At 34.6% G+C, this 22,354-nt stretch overlaps 4 protein-coding genes and 1 long non-coding RNA gene across 7 annotated transcripts in view; 1 reads left to right on the top strand and 4 right to left on the bottom strand.

Moving 5' to 3' along the window:
* Window positions 1-2,995: 2,995 nt before the first annotated feature.
* Window positions 2,996-6,526, top strand: LOC125192581 (lysine histidine transporter 1). Its single transcript, XM_048090197.1, has 8 exons — window positions 2,996-3,135; window positions 4,326-4,483; window positions 4,563-4,949; window positions 5,040-5,433; window positions 5,532-5,637; window positions 5,749-5,840; window positions 5,950-6,018; window positions 6,112-6,526. The coding sequence occupies exons 1-8, from the start codon at window positions 3,103-3,105 to the stop codon at window positions 6,208-6,210; spliced, it is 1,338 nt and encodes a 445-aa protein (XP_047946154.1). The 5' UTR covers window positions 2,996-3,102; the 3' UTR covers window positions 6,211-6,526.
* Window positions 4,252-8,074, bottom strand: LOC125192583. The gene is made up of 4 exons (XR_007171433.1): window positions 7,244-8,074; window positions 5,016-5,318; window positions 4,605-4,927; window positions 4,252-4,497 (listed from the first exon to the last, which is right to left on the bottom strand). It is a non-coding gene; the product is annotated as an uncharacterized LOC125192583 (long non-coding RNA).
* A 1,422-nt stretch (window positions 8,075-9,496) lies between these two features.
* LOC125192582 (TLC domain-containing protein At5g14285) lies at window positions 9,497-10,615 on the bottom strand. The gene has a single exon (XM_048090198.1). The coding sequence runs from the start codon at window positions 10,391-10,393 to the stop codon at window positions 9,647-9,649; it is 747 nt and encodes a 248-aa protein (XP_047946155.1). The 5' UTR covers window positions 10,394-10,615; the 3' UTR covers window positions 9,497-9,646.
* Window positions 10,616-12,079: 1,464 nt separating this feature from the next.
* Window positions 12,080-18,239, bottom strand: LOC125193628 (transcription factor GTE9). 2 transcript variants are annotated; one of them, XM_048091463.1, is made up of 11 exons: window positions 17,823-18,239; window positions 16,271-17,497; window positions 16,106-16,154; window positions 15,894-16,019; window positions 13,796-13,857; window positions 13,631-13,691; window positions 13,255-13,332; window positions 13,065-13,180; window positions 12,916-12,982; window positions 12,715-12,845; window positions 12,080-12,590 (listed from the first exon to the last, which is right to left on the bottom strand). In XM_048091463.1, the coding sequence occupies exons 2-11, from the start codon at window positions 17,456-17,458 to the stop codon at window positions 12,312-12,314; spliced, it is 2,157 nt and encodes a 718-aa protein (XP_047947420.1). In that variant the 5' UTR covers window positions 17,459-17,497; window positions 17,823-18,239; the 3' UTR covers window positions 12,080-12,311. The 2 variants fall into 2 exon arrangements, with proteins under 2 accessions (XP_047947420.1, XP_047947419.1); XM_048091462.1 differs by having other exon boundaries at window positions 16,271-17,494.
* Window positions 18,240-21,445: 3,206 nt separating this feature from the next.
* The window catches only part of LOC125197262, a 3,929-nt gene continuing 3,020 nt past the window's right edge, over window positions 21,446-22,354 (bottom strand). The window contains exons 11-13 of one of the 2 annotated variants that reach the window (XR_007172026.1): window positions 22,145-22,311; window positions 21,971-22,047; window positions 21,446-21,766 (exon numbers count right to left, since the gene is read on the bottom strand). Coding sequence is in view for 1 of the 2 variants with exons in the window: in XM_048095988.1 (XP_047951945.1) it covers window position 22,047; window positions 22,145-22,311 (168 nt within the window). In the remaining variant the exon portion in view is untranslated. The other variant, XM_048095988.1, reaches the window with a different exon arrangement.

The following is a 22,354-nucleotide window of genomic DNA, read 5'->3' as shown; positions in this document are numbered from 1 at the left end:
CCATGAAAAAAAGTTTAAATTAACAGTCCATCTTTAGAAATTTATGCTTAGGTTTACTTCTATCCATGTAATTATGTCCTACTCGTAGGAGTTGTATGTAGGAATTACTACTATCCAAATGGATGAAATATATGTTTATGCAGTGACGGATCCAGAAATTTAGAAAAGCCGGGGCTGAAAATTTACAATAGTGCGGCCTAATATTTCGCGGGAGAGACCAACCTTTATCCAGACATATCCAAAATTATCGATTTATATGTTCGAAATAAATATTACTCTCTCTGTCCCACAAGAATATACACTCTTTTCTTTTTAGCCTGTCGCATAAGAATATGTATTTTTCAATTTGGAAATTATTTTCTTCTGATGAGGTGAGACCATTTTTCCCTAACAATAGTTTAATTACTTTTTCTTTTTACTTATCTTATTTAACCAATTATGCATTAAAACTCGTGTCCACCCAAAAGTGCATATTCTTGTTGGACGGTGGGAGTATTATATTTTTATATTAAAAAATATTATAAAGATAATGTAAAATAAATTATTAAAATACTAGTTTATATATAAACATAATACTAATAAATTATAAATACAAAAAATAAATATAGTACTAACATATTATTACATATATACAGCAAGAGTTAAATAGTAAATAAAGTCTAAATATATTTAATTTATCAAATCTTCTTAAAAAATACTAATAAAGATTAAAATATACTCCTATGTAGTAAAACTTTTATATATCATGTCACTATAAATCTATGATGAATTAGTTTTAATATATACGGAGTCAAAAAATTGAATACTCCATAAAGTAAAATACTAGTAGTAATAAATTTAAGACAAAATGAATTATTTTGACGGGAATCCCAAGCGGATATGACATTGTGCCTTCTGTATTCCTCCTAATTCTCTCTCTCTCTCTTCCCCCAGCCCCATATCTCTCTGTATTCTATTCTCCACCGCTTCTGCTTTGAAAACTCTATATAAAAACGGCGGATGACACCGGCAACTGGAGCGGGGGCTTGTCCTTAGCTGGTTCTGTCAGTGTGTTTATGCATATTAAGTTAGATCTTCAATGCCACTTGATTTATACTAAGTAATAATGTGACTTGTGACTATGGTAAATACTAAGTAATAATTGGTCGCTTGAGTAGTACAATTTTATTTTCTTAATGTGCAAACTATTGCATGTGAACAAGATTTGCAAGGTATCATGACAAGTGAAAACAATATATAGTTGTGAGTTTATCAACTAAAAAATAAAAATATAAACGTGTAACGGCCGAAATAAGTTAAGTTGACTACTATTGCTGCCAAATTTCCTGAAGCAACTGGAATTTGTTAATATTATTTGTCGATATTTTTTAAAGTTTAAAGACACCAAGATATAGCTGTTTTCCGACGTTTGTTAAGTTTAATCACACCAAGGTTTAGATGGTTTCTTCAACCAAGGTATATACTAGTAATATATTAATATTCATTATATTTTAGAGTTGTTATGAAATTATAAAATGATGAACTTTGATCTTTGGGTGATATTTTAGTTAGAACTTAATAAACAGTATGACAAATCATAATTTTCCAATTAGCTTAAGGTGATGTATATTCAATAAGCAAACTTGAAAATAAGTGAAGTGCTTTTTAATGATGAAAAATCAACTTAAATCCTCTTAAATTATCCCAAATGCTACATAATAGTACTATATTTAAAATATTTTAAAATTTGAAATTCAAATTATCTAACGTGTCCTATAGAAATATGTCATATTTTCTTTTTAATCTGTCCCACGTCCATATCCATTTATGACAATATTCTTCTCCTTCTCTTTTACTTTATCATTTATTTACTACACAATTTGAACTACTTTTTCATTTTTTCTTTTATTTTATTAATTATGCATTAAAACTCGTGTTAATCCTAAATGACCTATTTTTATTGGACGAAAGAAATATAATTTTAGAATAACCTATTACGAGTGATTTAATTAATTGATATGCAATGTCGATTGACTGTTAACTAGTACTTCCATGGAAAATGCCTTTCCCAATTCCACACGTACGTCATAAAACAGTTAATTACTCTAATATAAAATAGTTTTACCCGATGTCAATTTGTGTGAAAACATGGGATTGTACATACGTCGTATTCAAGATAGAAATAGAATTGGAAATAAAATAAATTAGCCCTTTAACTTTTATATTTAATTGACTTTTATCAATCAAAGTACTAAGAATTTCGAGAGTAAAAGAAATGTTCTACTTCTTCTAACTTGAGACTTCTTACTTATCTACATATTTAATATTATGTTTTATTTTATTTATAATACAAATAATAATAATAATAATAATAGTCAGTATAATTCGTATTATTCTTATTATTTTATTTATAATTTAGTATAAAAATCATAGTACTACCACTTTAGAAAAAAAATCATGCATATTAATTATAATTAAATTACTACATGACTGTTCATTCGCAAGATTATACATGATTATATTTGGTACGTGAGATTGAATCGTCAATCTCACGACTTAGTCTTAGATGGATAATTATATGATAATTAATCATAGATCCCTCATTCCACAAAAATAATTCCACAACTTAATCCTAGAGGGATAGTCATATGATAATGAGTCATGTTAACCGAACGACACCTGTGTGTTTCCGCCCTACGTATTGGTATGGGTAACTGCAAAAACACATCACGTCGATCGATGGATGATGATTGGTGGATCATTAATTTAATTTAATATAATGAATTAATTTGGAAGAATTGAATCAGCTGGATTGTAGATCAAACTAATCAAATTAAGTCAATTATCACTTCAATTCGTTTAATTAATTAGTAGTATTTTTTTTCTTTATCTATATTAGATATGTGTATAGACTCATGAGTGCGTAAGGTTCGACGAATTTTCGCGCAATGAATGCAGTGGTATTTGTTTTCAATTTTAAAACAACGATTTATTTCAACAAACACCATAAGTCAAACTAAACGTCTCTCTCTCTCAACTGCATTCGTATATATATAAGAGGCTGAAGAGTTGGATATTTCCATACATTGATTTCTGCCATCAATTCTCTCTCTCTCTACAGCCATGGTAACTGAAAGCAGCGATTACAACAAAAATGTAAGTTCCCTTCATTTTATTTTAAAGATTAGATAAACCTTTTTTTTTTGTTTGTGTGAAAAAGAATGAATCGTGTAGCACATATGTCCACACACCACCTTATTGGTAATTGGTATAGCTTAATTCAACATAAATCTTTATCTTTACTTGCCATCCCATGCTACCTAATTTCTTTGTTCTTCAATAATCGAAAATTTCTGTAGTAATACTCCCTGTTCTTCATATATATAGTCAAAATTGATTATGGGGAAGTAGAGGCAGCCAGCTGTACTGAGTTTTATTGAGATAGCATGTGCAACGACTTCAACTCTCAATACTTGACTTCAATATTCTTTATCTTTTTTCTTTCTAATTTAAAAACATCGTTTTTTTAAAATTACAACTTTTGAAACGACGAGTTTTAAAGAACAATTGGTAAAATAAGAAAAAGTAATTAAATAATTGTTAGTGAAAAATAGATTTCACCTCATTAGAGAGAATTTTTTTTTCTAAAATATAAAGTTTCTATTTTAAGGAATAGATTAAAATAAAAATAATTTTTATTTTAAATAAATTGAAGTAATATTAAATTTTATGCAATATTATTTTATTTATATATTAAGTAGAAAAAGATTAAAGATATTAGTTTTACTTTTTTTTTTAAAATGTATCAATCGTATTTATAAAGGTTGGGTACTAGTACTAAATCTTGAGTAGAGACAAATAAAGACTTTTAGTCTACACCTTTTCTAGTTGGCCTTGGAAAAATCCAATAAAATGTAGATGCGTATAATACTAGTGTATGATTTAACTTCACTACAGTTCCCTTACATGATGACATAACATCTTCAATATACATGAAAATTCTTTTTGACATATTCCTTCTGTCCCACCGTGGATAACCCACATTTCCTTTTAGTTTTTCCTAACCAAGATAACCTATTATTGAAAATGGAAACACATTATCTATACTTTATTCTCTCTCTAACTTTACTCTCACACTTAACACACAAAATAAAGTTGCATAAAATCTCGTGCCGCCCAAGGAAGGGGTCATCTTCCTTGGGACGGAGAGAGTATTTTTCTAAAAGGGAGTATTTTTCTAAAAAATAGAAATTGTAAAATATGGCATGGTCATTAGTACACTTAGCCAAAAAAGAGTTTACTTCCATTCATTACACACAATAGTGATGGAGAAAATAAATGTGCAGGTGGATAATAGGACTGCAGAACAGAAGGCTATTGATGATTGGTTGCCTATCACTTCTTCAAGAAATGCAAAATGGTGGTACTCAGCTTTTCACAATGTCACAGCCATGGTTGGAGCTGGAGTTCTCGGTCTCCCTTATGCCATGTCTGAACTAGGATGGTAACTATTCCAACCTTGCATCACAAAAAATGCTCAAATCCAACTCAAAATACTGAACATTTTCGGCCTATATTTTCAGGGGCCCCGGAGTAGCAGTGATGGTCATATCTTGGATCATTACCTTCTACACATTGTGGCAGATGGTTGAGATGCATGAAATGGTACCTGGCAAGAGGTTTGATAGATATCACGAGCTCGGACAGCATGCTTTTGGAGAGAAGCTCGGGCTCTACATCGTTGTGCCTCAGCAGCTAATTGTTGAAGTTGGAGTGGACATTGTCTACATGGTCACAGGGGGGAAATCACTCCAGAAATTCCATAACGTGGTCTGTGGTGATAACTGCAAAGACATCAAGCTTACTTATTTTATAATGATCTTCGCCTCTGTGCATTTTGTCCTCTCACATCTTCCCAACCTCAACGCCATTTCTGGAGTGTCCTTGGCTGCAGCAGTCATGTCCTTAAGGTATGTATACATAAAAAAAAGTTTTGAGTTACCTGCAAGATTTTAATGGAGTGATCATAATCTGACATGATGATTTTGTCGACTGTAAAGCTATTCCACGATTGCCTGGGGGGCTGCGCTGAAAAAGGGAGTTCAACCAAACGTGCAATATGGTTACAAAGCCACAACCACAGCTGGTACTGTTTTCAACTTCTTCAGTGCTTTGGGAGAGGTGGCTTTCGCCTATGCAGGACACAATGTTGTCCTGGAGATTCAAGCCACCATCCCTTCAACACCGGAGAAGCCTTCCAAGGGACCCATGTGGAAGGGAGTCATCGTTGCTTACATTGTTGTCGCCCTCTGCTACTTCCCTGTCGCCTTCATTGGATACTGGATGTTTGGTAATGAAGTATCAGACAACATTTTGATTTCATTAAACAGACCAAATTGGCTCATCGCCATGGCTAACATGTTCGTTGTGATACACGTTATTGGAAGCTATCAGGTGAAACTCAATGTTTTTTCTTGCTATCATACTAGTGTAATTCTTCATACATATATCAAAGGAAGTCACTAAATCACATATGTTATGTGTGGATAAAGATATACGCTATGCCAGTTTTTGACATGTTAGAGACAGTCCTAGTCAAGAAACTAAGATTCAAGCCAACATGGTATCTGCGCTTCATCACCAGAAACGTCTATGTTGGTATGTTAATTGTTAAGCTTATCTCTACTTGCATTGATTTGAGATTCAAAACTCCGTTCTGTTAGTTGCTTGTTATGCCACCTCAAAAGAGTGCGTATATCAATGTTTCAGCATTCACAATGTTCGTTGGCATTTCATTCCCTTTCTTTGGTGGACTCCTGGGGTTCTTTGGAGGATTTGCTTTCGCACCAACCACATACTTCGTGAGTACAACTGATCTTTATACATTATTGGTGCATTTTATATATTGAGTATTATACCATCTGTTAACAACTTAACATAATAACTCAAATGCTCAAAACTTTCTTTCAGCTTCCTTGTATCATGTGGCTTGCTATCTATAAACCAAAGAGATTCAGTTTATCTTGGATCACTAACTGGGTGAGTTTCTAGTTTCTACTCATGATATCTTATGTTTTCCACGAATCTATCATCTTATCACTAGCTGATGGTTTTTGGGATTTCAAAACTCAGATTTGCATCATTCTCGGAGTCCTTTTGATGGTTATAGCACCAATTGGAGCACTAAGGCAAATAATACTACAAGCAAAGGACTACGAGTTCTACTCATAAGTATCTAGAGTGTTGAATCTTGCTGGTTGAGAAGCTCGATCAGTGGGATTTTGGATAGCATAAAGTGAAGAATCTTGGAGAATTTAAAACAAAGATGAATTTGTCAAATTCTTCACGAGAGGAGGACACCTGGTCGCCTCCTCAAACAATTCATTCCAATGCTTCCAAATTGATATCTGAATCTATTGTGTGTATAAACCTGTTTGCAGATGTTCTAGACTTATATACTGCTTTTGTGAATGGACGACGGTATTACAATGAGAATTTAAATATACAATCATATGCCAGCAAAAGACTATGGTGGTTTCGATTTTCATATTTCATTTTGCTTCTGAATCTGATCAAACGATTGACACTTAAAATGCAGCAAAAAAATGCAATGCAAGACGTATATCACATTACTTAATCACTAGATCAATTAGGGTGTTCTGTTTGTTATGTGGACAAGTAGACAGATAGTCTAAACAAAACTTGAGGGAAGCATATCGTAGGATATCCTCAACTTTTTAGGAATATACTTAGAGAGAGTATTAGACAACACATAATGAAACAAGAAATAAAAATAGTAATACTCCTTCCGTCCAGCTCAAAAGTGACACATTTTCTTTTTGGGATGTCCCACTCTAATGACACATTTCTTAAAATGGAAATTATTCTCTGCTTCATTGTTTCTCCTATTGTATCCTCTCTCCACTTAACACTAAACAACACTGCAAAAAATATGTGCCTAAAAGTCTAAGACTGAATATTCAATCGTTGTTCAAGGGTGAGGCTAAGTTCTTGCTGCTAATAATGCATTCAAGATTAAATCATGTCCAATGTGAGCTTGCATAATGCATCTCTATATGGTGTCAATCTGTACAAATTTTATAAGCCATTATGATGCCCTTCATAGTTCATAACCAGCTAGGCACTCAAATATCAACTTGTATAACAACCTAAAACGACAGCCAAATTTTATACAGTTAGCTACGTACATTGGTGACTACAGTACGCAGTTCAGAATCTTGAACTGGTATGAACACTGTTTTACCTGTCTGCGCTATTTGTTTGCTGCAAGATCATTCCCTTGTAGATTCTCCTTCCAACAGGCAAACCAATATCTATTTCCAATAGATTTGTTCCATACCATATGACAACTACATGAGAGCCATTGTGTAGTTTCATCCATCCCATTTCGGTGCTGCAACACCATGGCAACAAAGGAAGCAGCCAACGACAATGTTGATATCCCTGATTCAATGAATCAACGACAGCAGATGGCGAGACAAACAGAAAAACTGAAGTAACTGCCATTCTCTCTCCATAATAAATTATGGAGTACACTTTTTTGCACAAAAGATCTGGCTTACAGAATCTCGAGTAATTGTGGTTTCACACAATTCATCATCACCAGTCACCACTGACTGTAATCGAGAGAACTATGTGAAGAAAGTTCTAACACCAAGTATTTCAATATTTCCACCCTTATTAATACAACATCTTTATACATCAGTTCCATTACATGATTCTAATGTTTCTTATTGCTAATTAAATTACCAGTCAGTGGAGCAAAAGGCAATAGATGACTGCCACTGGCATCCAGTTACTTGATCAAGAAACCCAGAATGGTGGTACTCGGCTTTTTACAATGTTACTGCCATGGTTTAGGGTTTGGTACTTAGCATTTTATGATTACTTGATCAAGGAACGCAAAATGGCGGTACTCAGCTGTGTTTCAGTTATGCTTAAGCTTTGCAGTTCGCAATAATTTGGTCTCAATAATTTGGTTAAACTGGATCGCTAAACAAGGATCTAACTGAACCAATGAAAGTTTGAGAATACTTTTTATAAGAAAAAAACAGTTTACAAATGGTTGAGATGCATGAGATGGTACCTGGAAAATGTGTTGACAGATACCATGAACTTGGGCAGCACGCATTTGGTGAAAAGCTCAGTCTTTAAATTGTAGTCTCTCAGCTGTTGATGTTGAAGTTGGTGTCAATATAGTTTACATGGTGACTGGAAGCAAATCACTGAAGAAATTTCATGAAACTGTGTGGAAGCTGCGAGTAAATCAAACTACTTACTTCATAATGATACTCGCCTCTACCCATTTTGTTCTCTCCTATTTGCCAAACTTCAACCCAATCTCTAGGATATCTTTAGCTGCAGTTACTATATCTTTAAACAGGCCCTCATCAATCTGAAACTAATGCAAGATCACAAAAGATAGATATAGTAAGAAAAGTTTAAATGCTAGTCATGTTCTTTTCCAAAAAAACAATTACTACTTGACAGTAGCTTGGACAAGCTTCTCTTCACAAGGTAGTCCAACAGGGAGTTGAGTACAGCTATCCTGCACCCAGCAGAGCTGGAAAGTTTCAACTTCTTCACCGCTATGGGGAAGATGGTGTTCAGCTATGCTGTTCACAATGTGGTGCTGGAGATTCAAGCGACTATTCCTTCAACACCAGAGAAGCCTTCAAAGAAACCCATGCAGAAATGTGTGATTGGTGCCTACTGCATAGTAGCATTGTGTTACTTCCCCATTGCTCTTATCAATTGCAGGATGCTTGGGAACCAAGTCCATCACAACATACTTCTCTCGTTACAGAAACCTGCATGGCTAGTTGCAGAAGCTAACATGTTTTTGGTTATCCACGTTACTGGAAGTTATTAGGTTCACTTTTTATTGCTTATGTGACAATATTTTCAACCGCTTATAGACTTATAAATTTCTGATATTGAAACCCATTCTCTCGTTACAGAAACCTGCATGGCTCGTTGCAGAAGCTAACATATTTGTGGTTATCCACGTTATTGGAATCATCAGGTCCATTTTTCATTGCTAATTTAGCAATCTTTTATCTTTTTCAACCACTTCTACACTTATAAATTTCTGAGATTGGAACACATTATCTGTAGATTCATGCCTTGCCAGTTTTCTAAATGACCGAAACTGTGTTAGTGAAAAGGCTGAGTTTTAAACCAAGCTTTTAGCTTAGTTTCATCTCATGCAACATTAACATAGGTAGTATTACAAACCAACCCTACACCCTCTCTCAAACTGAAGTAATTGCTAGCTTTGAATCTCACAATGCAGGATTTCAGCAAACTTAACTGTTCAATCTTTTCTCCAGCAATTACTATGTTCATTGCTATAAGTATAACATTCTCATTCCCATCAGCAACAGTAGTTACTCATTAACAAGCCATATACATCTGTTTCTGATTCTCACAATCAAGAATTACCAAAATACATTAAAAACTGGACAGAACAGAAATACACCATAAGAGAAAAAGATTACTAGACAAAGTTTAACATAATCATATATTCATAACGCAAACTCATCACATTGTGATCGCAAGAACAGAATAGCAATGTATTGCATTTTCATGTCCACGCTCATGTTACATAGAACACATAATGTAAGAAAGACACCAACTTTTGCCACTATCTAACCTTCTTATCAACTTTCTTCTTCTTTTCTCTAAAGAAAGCAACCCAAAGATTCACAATCCACAATATACTAACGAAAATTGCGGTGACAACGACGAGGAGCCACGAAATCCAAACCCATTTGGGAATCACAGCATCCGCAGCCCCAGTGACATAGAATGTAAACATCCTATACACAAAATAAGGGCCGCAGAAGCCCCTCACAACAGAATAGAGTGCATAAAAGGGAGGAGACAAAATATCAAACACCTTAGCTGCAATCTCCACATCCGACCTTCTCGCACTCGCCAGCGTCCACACGTTCTGGCAGAAGCTTGTGACCTCGGCCAGCACCAGCAGCACGAGAATCGCGACGGCCCCGTGGTAGACGAGGTAGCGGCAGGTGACGAAGACGAAGAGCGTGGCGAGATGGTGGCCGATGAAGAGGACGTCGGTGGGGTAGAAGATGAGATAGTGGACGAGATCCATGAGGAAATAGGCAATGCTGTAATCCAATACGAGGCTTTGCAGCGGCGTGTTGGAGGAGTGGAAATCCGGGGCCGGGTCGGAGAGAATAGCGCGGGCGGCGAGGAATACTGCGGGGGTGCCGTGAGCTAGGGAGATAGCGCAGCTGGAAGCTTCGGGGCGGAGCTTGGAGGCCCAGGAGCGGAAGAGGATTGAATAGGCGATGAGGTAGAGGAGCAAATAGCCGGCGAAGAAGAGAGGAAGGGGATTGGATGTTGGCGGAAATTGGAGGTCCATGATTTTGGGGGAAATTGAAAATTAGGGGAATCCAATTGGGAATATGAGTTGAAGGATGGTGAAAAGATGAAGAAAGTCTCTGGTGGTTGTTGAATTGGATTGAATTGAAGTGAAGAAGAGGGCAAAGCGGCGGAAGTCGAGAAATTGAGGTTTTGGAATGGAACGTCACCACCGCTCTCAGACACTCTGAATTCACAAAATCCTTGATTTTTATTAGTCGACGCTGGTTGTTGAGTTCATATTGAATTTGAGGATAATTACAAATATTAATTTCAGCACATATTCATTTTTTATACCCAACAATAATTGCAGAATATTCCTTTTAATTGAACAAAATAGGTACGGACTTTTCTTTTAATATTACTACTCCCTCCATTCCCCATTCCATAGTAATGGAGGCTAAACTTTTCGACACCGAGATTATAAAAAATTGTGTTAGATGAGTTAAGTAAATGGAGAATAAAGTGGAAAATGAAAAAGGTAGAGAGATAAGAGAGAAAAAAATAAGTGAGAGTAAAATATGTGTGGAAAAATGTGTTAACTTTTACTAAAAAAAAAAACGATTCTATTACTATAGAACAGATGGAAATGGAAAAATGCCACTGTTACTATGGAACTGAGGGAGTAATAAATAAGTGTATCAAGCTCTAAATAATTAATTAGTTCTATAGACATACCCAACTTTGTGTCTCGAATTTTTCTTGTTTTGTCCTGTTGTTATTTTGTTTTACATGATGTACGGGAATAATAAAGAATATTTGTTCTAGGTTAAATTATCAGGTGATGAATATATGTAAAGTGTATATGTATAATTGGATTTTTACGTATTTTATACTATTTAAAATCAATGGTTTGATTATTCTCTTACTTTTATTTATTAAACTAGTGAAATATCTTATTCATAATTTTTAGTTAGACTTTTGATTAGTCTCATCATAACTTTTGTACCTTATGCAATTGTTTCATGCGATTAAAATTTCAATGAAATTAATTACTATAAATTTCAATAGACTTTTGGACAATTTGACATTGTTAACATAATAGTGGTCGATTTTTATACGATTAATGTATATGGTTATGATATAATAACAAAATGTTTATAATTTTATAGGATATAGGACAACTGGAAAAGGTACTAAAATTATAATCTGCTCTTATAATAAATTATAGAAATGGTTAAAAAAATTATAGAAATGACAAGAAGTCAGAGACTCTATGATTGTGTGTTTATTTATATAGTACTACAAATTATAGTACACGCAATCGTTGTACAGGGTCTGATTATTTAACAAATCAACTCGAAAAATTTTCTTTCCACAATAATTCCAAAGGAAATGTCTCATTTTTAAATGAGGGGCGAAAAAGTCTTCAAGACATATATGATTACAAGAATTCTGGTTACCATACAAGCAATCATTATTCTTGAAACTTAACCAAACCACAAAGAATTGGATTAGAATGTGTATAGGAAATCTGCAAAATGACCTAATTAACCTGATTGGTTTGTATGCAAACACCCAACAAGAGAAACTACAGTTAGTACAGTTAGGCCATGTTTGGTAGGAGTGATAACTCATCTAGGGATGGAAATTCATGAACAAAAATGTCATTTTTGTTCGTGGATTTCCATTAGACTACAATTTAAATCATCATACGTGAACGTGAACGTGAACGTGAAGAGAGCAATACTGCAAAATTAGGAACCAATTTTCACCACACCATCATCATATATTCGTACAACATAAAATCGGCTACACGCGCATTCCACACACAATGTTGGATCTCAGATAACTAGTTCCTAGTTTCTACTATCATCTCCCCTTTTAGATTTTCTTTTTTGCTTTTCGAAGGTGAAGACTAAGAATATCGATCCAATGAGTAGTATATGGATGGATCTTGATTCTTGCAGATAGCAGGCTTAATCAATCTCACCTTCCTCTACATCTTGTGTAGTCGCATTGGGATTAGCAGTTTGGGGCTCGGGTTCATCATCATCCTCATCCATCTTCATGTACAGCCCAAGCTGCTCTAAGGGATTATTTCCAAACTTGAAACTCCCAAACCCATCCTGCGATTCCTCTGGGCTTGCATCGTCAACAGAGGTAGCTAGTACTAGTTGTTCAGGAGGGGCTGTCCTCAGCATTTCTAAATCCTCAAGAAAACGAGAGTTTTCATTGATTTCAACCGTCTTCTCCATCTGCATCATCCCACAATAATATAAGCCGTAAACAAAGAAAAAAGAAAAGGAAAAAGGAACAACAATATAAGAGCCTTATACGGAAAAGAGAAGGAATAAGATTCGAGTTTGTGGTGACCAAAACCTTTAGCAGCGCTTCTCTCGCTTCTTCTCTCTTGAGATCCCTTCTCCTTTTTTCTTCAGCTGCAGCTTCAGCTTCAGCCCGCTTACGAGCATCTTCTGCAGCTTTGGCTTCTGCTTGCAGCCTAGCCTTCTCTGCTTGATTGGAAGCAAGGTGTTAAGAATCCTTTGTCATAAAGGGGAAGAGCAATTACACGAATTATACCTCTCTTTTTGTGCATCTCAAGTTCCTCCCTTTCACGTCGGAGTTTCTCAGGGTCCATCTTTTCATCCTGTCAGGAAACCACGGTCATGCTGCTGAAACTAATAGAGGGTAATATATAATGAAGATTTTGAGAACCCCCCTGTTCTTACCTGAGTTAGAGTTTTCTCTCGAGCTTTTAAGATTGTGTCTAAAAACCGATTCTTCAAGATAGCAGCCCTGTACAGCTTGTCTGGGGAGACCTGCCTGTCATCTTGTGCACCCTCCACTGACACATTCCACAATGACAGATAAGAACACAGCAAATATTTACACAGCTAATTCATCACATCAATCTCTTACCATCAATGTGACCATCTGAATCACTTGACGAAGGCTTCACTGAACCATCTTCAAGGTGATCGAACTCACTAGCAGATACTGCAAAGAATCAGGCATCTAGTTAAGCCAATAAATCATCTACTTGTAGCATTCATAATATTATACTCCTATATACGTCACTGATGAATTCTGTGTGTTCTTATATAGCTGTGAGAGAGACTTCATTCAGACCCTCAGGATGTAGAATAAAATTCATAAGTGCCACAAAATCCAAATCAACATATCAAATGTAAGCATAAAGAACAGCAAAAAATTTCAAAATCACGCCAAGGATAAAAGCCTTCCCTCCTCCCACCAATCCAAAAAAAAAGAAGGAAAAGAAAGCAAGAATACTTACTATGTTCGCCAGCCTGATCACCCTTTTTATTAGCTGAATCTGCAGTGTGACATGTTTCATCCTGGAACATTTATTAATTGTTAATAAATACCAACAAGCAGCAATTACTGACTCAGAATTAGGATCAAAAGAAGGTAAGGGTGCAAGAAAGGAATACTAGAGAACCTGCTCTTGCTTCACAGCTGAAAAACCCTTGGAGCATTCAGACCCTCTATAAGAATCCGGACCTGAATGATTAAAGATATAAGAATATTATAGGGTTCACCTAATACAAATCATAAACAGTATATAATCAGAATGTCAAGCTCATGAGACAATAGACATTTAACACATGATAGGGAAAGAATGTTATAGCCACCTAAGGTATGAAATGCTTGGTGGCACACAAAAAGCCTATCATGGGCATTTACTTTTCAGGATTAGCCAAGGTGGATAAAAATAGTACAAGTTCATCCATTGTTACTTAAAACAGATTGGGACTTTATGATAGCACATAGCCCTTGATAATTTGTACTACCTCCACCTCCTGTTAAGTGATTCGCATTCCTTTATGGGACGTCCCAATGTAAGTGAGTCATTTACTTTTTGGCTTTCTTTTACTTTATTCTCTCTTCACTCAACTAACTAAACCCCATTTTCTTAAATCCCATGCCAAAAAGAAGCCTCTCTCTTAGCGAGGGATGGAGGGAGTATCATTAAGCTAATTTTGCTTCATTCATGTCCCATTAAGATGGTACGATTGGTAAAATCCTAATTATAAGGATTAAAGAACACAATCATGGGTCTAATTATCATGAACAGTGCTTCCTAAAAGAATAAGAATTCCAACCAAATGCTCACAATGGAATTCAGGTTCATGGGGTTCTGATTCCATTTCCCAATACACCTCAACTAAACTACTAAATCTAGACTCAACTAGCGCCCAATCGCAGTGTTCTCCCAGCATGGAAAAATAAGAAAAGAGAAAAAACAATTTAATAAGTGGGGTGTTGGAATGAGGCAGTTCAACAAAGGACAAGAAAAGTATGGCAAAAGTTAGTGTATCAAAAAAATTATAATATGTGGAAATTGATTATTTAAAAATAAAGATATTTGCAGGTAAATGAGCTTTGGGCATTTTTGAATTTTCCCCAAAATAATTTTTCAATTGAAAATAGCATGTTCATAGTCATTAAATCATTTTAACAGAACATAATTTGTCTGTAAACGAATAAACTTTAAACATTTTCAGTTTTCCCTCAATTTCTTTGTTTTTAATAGAATAAAGTACCTGAGCTTGGGATATTAGGGATTAGGATTGAGAGCTTATTTGTCAGGAAAACTGACACTAGTGTACATGTCAAGCCTGAGCTACTCTAAATGTAGCAACTTATTTGGTTTATATATTTCTAAATGTTCGAATTGGTCTTCTCAGAACACGTTACTTTAATTTGGTAAATTAATTTAGGGAAAAATAAGAAAAGTCAAATTTTACGTATTTTAGTTAAAACAAAGTTCTAGAAAAAAATTATATTCTTCCATTAAAAATGACACTGTTTAAGTGTCAGTGAAATATACATCAATTATGATGGTCACATCAACTTCAATTTAGAGAGAAATTAATGTTCGGAGAAAAAACATACAATATTGAAAGTCACGTATTTACACAAAAATATAGTCTTATTTCTTCAAATTGTTGGTAAATTTCACTTAAAGACACACACACACACACAAATCATTAATACATACAAGTGGGCAAATATGAAATCCAGAAATAGGAAGTCCAAATGTGTAAGCGAAAAGACAAAAACAAAATCTAACTTTTAAGCATTTGAGTGAGGCATGTCTTAGAATTTATCCCTAATAATTTACTTTGTATTAAAGATTCTAGATAGAGGGTCATTTCTTTACAAGCAACCAATATAACTCACAAGTCCAAATCATACTACAAAGAAATCATACCAGCGATAGAAACAGAATAGATGACAAATGTTTTTTGAGTTCAGATGTTCAAAGTTCTTGCAGCAGAGATATTTGCAAAGTTTAAACTTCTACCGGAACATGTTCATAATAAGCACTCCTAGTAACCATACAAACTAACAACATTGCAACAAGAAAACACCACATGCAGGAAACAAGCATTTCAAACCACAATGATTTTAACTAGCACATAGGAATTATTTTAAGAGTTAAAAAAATGTATACCAGACAATATTTGCTAGCATGAAGTCCTGATATGGCACTATAATCAGAAAATATTTACTAATTGTGTATTCAGATTAACCTGCTTCATTATATTCTTCAGCTCTGCCCCCAACATCTTTTTCAATCAAAACAGGAAGGTAGCTAGTGACAGGAGCCTCATTTCCTCCAATATCAACATCCTCATCAATGGGATCGTTATCGTTGCCTTAGGATAGTCAACATCACAAAATTAACAACAAAATAGCAACATGCTAACTTCAGAGCATAGAGCCAATTTTCAAAAATTAGAACCTTTGTCAACATGCAGTGATGAATTGCTAAGCCCTGATACATTCGGTAGCTGAAACAGAAGTGTAAGAAAATAATCAGTTTTAATGCTAAAACAACACATACATACTGGAGCAGGATCTTCACAATGAGGAACAAGATATGAGCTTAAAAGATAAAACAAAATACCTCAATCTCACAGGCCTCAGATCTCGCAAGATTCTTCTGGTTGTCTGGTAAATGTTCATCTAAAAGCTTCCTCAAGGTAAATAGGGTGTCATCACTAAGATCATCGATGACTATTTCAATCTCATCCTCTCCATCATCACCTCTATTTGGAATGTGCGCCTTGAGAAATTCAATGACGGCATCAGGTAGGTCCCCATCAGAAGATTCCAATTCCATGCTCAACTTATGCCTGTCCTCATCAGTCATCTTCCTCTTTGTAGGTTCTTGTTTTACTTCATGCTGTCTGGGACTGAGCTTCCTTTTCTTCGATGGGGCCAATGTCTTGGGTATTCCAGTTTCTTCATTACCCCCTAATTTTTTAGGTACCGAGTGGGAAGTAGTCACCAAAAATTTCTTCTCTATGGCTTTCCACCTCGTTTCAAAGATCTGACTATATGACTCGGCCAGAACATGGACGTCACTCCCAGGTGGATTATATGTCTTTGCATTGGTAAAAGTAAGCCGGACATCAGCTAGGAATTCCAAAGGACTAGCGTACTTCCCTGAACTGAGTTTGCTCTTTACTGTTCCCAAATCCATTGGGGTTTTAATTATAGAAAAGTAATCCGGAATGTTCAATTTCACCACATCAACAGGTGAATTGAATACCCAAGCATATTGTTGTGACATCAGCTTCTTCAAGAGACCCTCACACTGCTTAAGTGTTGCATTGTTAGCATTCACATGCGAGTTGTTGTTTGCTGATTGAAACCTTCCCGTTATACCTCGATTCCAACCACGAGCTTTCTTCCCAGATGCAGAATTCAACAACGCAGAATTATTCAAGTTACCCACCATCGACCCTTTCTGTTGTCCATTAATATCATATGAATTTGACTTCGGAAACTTATTTACAGTTGTTTTCTTCTGCGACTCAACTTTACTTTGAAGGAGTCTAATCTTCTCTAGCTCTAATGTCAAGCGAAGCACCAAATCCTTCCTCTCGAAGGAAGACAATTTAGACAGTGGAATAATTTGAATGGGTACCGAGAAACCATCCCTCGAGGCTGAATTTAAATCAACCCATTTCCTCTTAGAGGCGGAAGCACCATCAACTGAGTCATTGCGTCCCGAGCTGCCAGATCCTTCAGATTGTGGAGCACCACTAGAACAATACCCAGGAGGAAATCTATCTTTCTTGGCCATCATTATACCACTCTGCCCACTTATACAGAGCACTTTTACCTACTAGTGCAATCAAAATAACAGGCATAAAGCATTGGGGGAGAAAAAAATTGCATTCATTTGCACATCTATTTCAAAAAATTACTACTAGATGGAACTTTACAGAATTTCTCAATACTTCCATTGATTTTACTGATTTTTGCACAAGAAATTTAAGAAAGAAAAGCCAAATCTTGAAAGAAAAAAAAAAACTAAATACAATTCATCTGAAAAACCCCAAGATTTTACATTCGTCTAATATATGCAATTGGACTGAGCCGAAATACCTGACTATAAGAGCACCTAACACAATTCACTACCAATTCAAGCTCAACTAAATAACATTTACCTTGGAAAAAAATTCCAATCTTCAACTTCAGAGCAACAATCCAGCAGTAGTGAATTCGCGGTAACGTACGGAAAATTTTCGTATAAATAGCACAGTTCACTAACTTAAAGCGGAGAATACAATAAATTACACAGTAAATCTTGGAACCGAAAACCCTAGATCGGATATTCAAAATTCCAAACTCAAACTAATAATAACTAAAAAAACTCGTAAAAATACAGAACAAGCAGTACTCTCGAAACCCTAGAAAAGAGAAAAAAAATTAAACTTGATTAACGAGGGAGCCCCAAATCCAAACGTGCCAGTCGCCGAAGGAAAGCTACCCGAAGCTTCGGAACTCCAAAGGGTGTGTGTAATATCTATATAGACAATAGTAGAGTCTAGTAGATAGAGAGAGAAAGTGTGCCAAATCACTCTTAATTTTGATTTCTAGAGAGAGAATGGGTTTGGTGGTGGTTAATTTATAGAGGCGGGTTCACAATTTTCCACCGCCATTGGGAAAATCAGAGCCGAAGATTCTCCAAGCGGATGATCCAACGGCTGTGGATGGCATGAGATGTGAGCCGCAAGATCTGGATCGAACGTATAGCCCTTTTTCACATTATTATGTTTCGAACCTTCTAAATACTCCGTCTATTATTTATTAATAACTTAACAACATAATTTGCGTCCGGTAATTATTGAATTTATCTCAGAAAATAAAAGTCAAAATTTTTAAGATTGCCATATTAAAATAGATCGGGAATTTAGATTGTGTATGATGTAACATGACACTGTTATTTACTTAATTTATTATTATCTTAATTGGAAAATGGGATCTTTTCATAAATGTGAGAATCAAGGGTTGGATTTGTACTTAGAAACTAATTTTGTGCTCTGTGCATGTCATATAAAATTGCACGTCCCATACTCCATTATATACGATCAAGCATCACATTTTTTATATTTATATTTATTTTCTCTCCACTTATTCGATCAAGCATCACATTTTTTAATTTTTAAAATAATTTTCCGCTAGATCTCAATTTTATTCTTTATTAAAAAATTTAGATACTGAATACTTAAAACAAAAATCAATCAAATACCAATAATACTACTAGTAATTATCAATTTTAGGATTTAAATTATGTACTTTCTGAAATATTTCTAGGATTGTAATGAATAATCAATTTTAGTTAAATTGAAATAAATAAATTATAAAATAATATTAAAATATATATATATATTTCTAGGATTGTAATGAATAATCAATTTTAGTTAAATTGAAATAAATAAATTATAAAATAATATTAAAATATATATATATATATATATATATATATATATATATAGGATTGTGATCAATTGAGATTTTTTATGCTAATTGAGAAATGAGATGCAATATCAGCCACTCATTTTTATTAAATGAGTGGTCCAGATTTTTCCACATGGAAAATATCTTTAGATTAATTAATTATGAAAGGGCAGAATGGTAATATCATGGTAAATTTTATTAAATAAATATTTTTTAAAATTTTTAATTTTTTTTTTTAATTTTTTTTAAAAATTTTTAAAATTATTTTTAATTAAAATTAATAAAAAAATTAAAATTAAAAATCAAAAAAAATATTTATTGAATAAAATTTACTATGATGTTACCATTCTGCTCTTTCATAATTAATTAATCTAAAGATATTTTCCATGTGGAAAAATCTGGACCACTCATTTAATAAAAATGAGTGGCTGATATTGCATCTCATTTCTCAATTAGCATAAAAAATCTCAATTGATCACAATCCTATATATATATATATATACACGGACCCATGAATGATGAGGGGAAGAAATAGTTGATTGTGGGTGTTGTTTCTTACATAAAAAATGCGGTAAACAGTTGTGGCATGAAACTTATAAATAATTTCTGTTCAAACCCAATTAGTTTGAGGCCTTTTGAGACTGATTCAAAAATAAATCCGGACGAGCTTGATCCAAAGCAGACAATATCATACTAATGTTGCAGTCGACAATCCGAACAAGTTGTATAAGAGTCGGGTCTAGTGGAGCCTCGGATGACTCAAGTTCGAGTCATGCCCGTAATGTCTCGATGTGTCGACTGCGTCTGTCTATTCCCGATGTGATCTGGTTTGAGGATGAGATTTGTTAGATACAAACACATCCCACATCGAGTGTCTAAGGGAAGTTGGAAAGTGTATATAATTTATGTCCAACCCCAATCATTTGAAGTCTTTTGGGAGTGACCCAAAACAAATCAGTGCGGGCTTAACCCAAAGCAGACAATGTCAAACTATTGTTGCAGTCGATAACCTGAATATAGTGACATGGTCATATGAGTGTCGATGGAATAATTTCAATATTAGGATCATGTATGATGAATAATATTCCTTTCGTCCGTCATTTATAGTCTCATTTTGACTTGGCACGGGTTTTAAGAAATTTTTTGACTTTGTGAAAAAAAAGGAAAATGAGTTAGTGAAACGTGGACCCCACTTTTATATACTCCATTTGTTTTATACTCCTCATGTCCTATTGAAGATGACTCACTTGCCTTTTTGATTTGCCCCAACCAAGATGACTCATTATTAAAAATGAAAACACTTCTACCTCTATTTTATTCTCTCTTACTTTACTCACTCCACTTAATGCACAAAATAAAATTGCATAAAATCTTGTGCCGCCCAAGGAAGAGGTCATCTTCCTTGAAACGGAGGGAGTAATAGAATGTGATTGTAATGCGTTAGTTGAACGGTGGATCTACCTACCTAAACTGGAATAAAACAAATGAGACTTCAAATTACGGACATCCAAAAATAACAAAATGAGACTTTAAATCGCAGCCAGATGGAGTACATAATCAAGTGCTCGATATCACCCAACAAAACATAATTTTCAAGTTTAAAGTTAAATGATAATACATACTACTAGAACCTATAAATTTTATTATTTACAAATAACAAAAATAATACACTCATAAATTCAATTTATATTGGAAATTAATATAAAAGTACATAATATGTATATAGAAATTTTAAAATTAATTTAATTGTGGTTATTATTGTTGTTATCGGTTCTAACCAATAACCGACTTTATTCAAAACATAAAACCAAAACCGAACCGAGCACCATTAATTTCGATTATCAATTAACCGATAACTGAGAAACCCGTTTACCCAACCCTATTTGAACATATGCAATTTGTAAGATATTACATTTAAATCAAAATAGTTATGCGAAATAATACAAGTTTTGAGATATTTTTTAGGAGAGAGAAAGTGGTCACCTTTTTTTTGGTTTGACCACAGGCTTCCTATATTTTCCGTCTTCCAATTATAGTACTACCTCTTAATTGATAGCGCTCAACGTGAAAACTGATATCAAAGACAGTAAATCTGTACCATCAATTTATGATTCAATGATCCAGATTGGTTCTTCGTCCCAACTTTAAGGAGAGTCATCTTTGATCATCATAATGGGAGGGACGACGGAGCACCGACGTAGTATGTAATACAAGTGTTAATTCAGTCAGCAATGGGGAGGCCAGCCTTGCCGGGTAAGACTATGTTGGGTGGCTTTTGGGATGGATAGTTGCGTTGTATTTCACATCTGGGTAAGGAAATGGAGACAAGGGAGAGGAATCCACAGCCAAACAAACTCATATTGTCAAATGTTGAGAACTCAACTAAGGTGAGTTTCTCACACATGATAATAGATCAGTATATTTCTCATGCATTCCAAACATCAACCTCATTTGTACTACTAACTGATGAAATTTTGATCTGTTTTTTAGTATTATTAGTAACAAAAAAAAAAGCATTACAAAACACTACTAATTACTAACGTTAGCGACGAGATTCCACTTATATTGTGATGCATTTTGTGCCTTAATTCCCATTTCACTGACACGCATTCAATCAGTAATGCCAATGACTTGCTCGTTGATCTCACTCCTGTGCCATTCAAATAAATATACTACTTCATTTAATGCAAAACATATACAATTTAATCTTCACAAATTCATGGATTATAAAACCAACCAAGTCTGTATAAATTTCAAATCCTAGAATATACATAAAATATCCCTCGTGCAAACGTAGTAGTTCTCCTTCGTATTTGCACAAATAGGAGAAAAGAAATATATGAAGAGCACTAACCTCCTCAATTTAGGCGAATTCAAAACAATATCACTAGTTGACGCGAGCAGCAAAATGAACAACTGGAGACTCAGACTCTGCAAAATGACCAATTTAGTTAAAATATGCCACGAATGACACAATAAGTATATACATTATAAATTACAATAGAGAGAGAGAGAGAGAGAGAGAGACCATTTGAGGGTTGGGGCATAAGGAGCAGGACATGGGGATACAGAGTCATCAGGTAAATGTTCCATTAGGTCTACTGTTGCCTGTAGGCAAGCTATAAGCATTTTCTTCTCCAACCTTACAAGTTGAGTTGCTACTCGCCGTTTTGGATTCAAGTTACTATCTGCAAGCTATTTGACTCAAAGATGTCAACTGGAGCAAGCACAGGACAGA

The sequence above is a fragment of the Salvia hispanica genome, chromosome 6, assembly GCF_023119035.1.
Source record: "Salvia hispanica cultivar TCC Black 2014 chromosome 6, UniMelb_Shisp_WGS_1.0, whole genome shotgun sequence".
Classification (NCBI taxonomy): Eukaryota; Viridiplantae; Streptophyta; class Magnoliopsida; order Lamiales; family Lamiaceae; genus Salvia; species Salvia hispanica.
Note: the sequence above shows the minus strand (reverse complement) of the source record. Positions and strands in the feature narration are given on the sequence as shown.

Bases quoted from the DNA above. Each gene is read 5' to 3' on its own strand.
- LOC125193628 (XM_048091463.1), bottom strand. From the start codon at position 17,458: ATGATGGCCAAGAAAGATAGATTTCCTCCTGGGTATTGTTCTAGTGGT. The intron at 13,858-15,893 runs GTTAATCTGAAT...TTAATCATTCAG, and splicing joins TGAAGAATATAATGAAGCAG to GTCCGGATTCTTATAGAGGG. The intron at 12,591-12,714 runs GTTTTGGTCACC...GGGATGATGCAG, and splicing joins CGAGAGAAGCGCTGCTAAAG to ATGGAGAAGACGGTTGAAAT.
- LOC125192582 (XM_048090198.1), bottom strand. From the start codon at position 10,393: ATGGACCTCCAATTTCCGCCAACATCCAATCCCCTTCCTCTCTTCTTC.
- LOC125192581 (XM_048090197.1), top strand. From the start codon at position 3,103: ATGGTAACTGAAAGCAGCGATTACAACAAAAAT. The intron at 4,484-4,562 runs GTAACTATTCCA...CTATATTTTCAG, and splicing joins GCCATGTCTGAACTAGGATG to GGGCCCCGGAGTAGCAGTGA. The intron at 5,841-5,949 runs GTGAGTACAACT...ACTTTCTTTCAG, and splicing joins TCGCACCAACCACATACTTC to CTTCCTTGTATCATGTGGCT.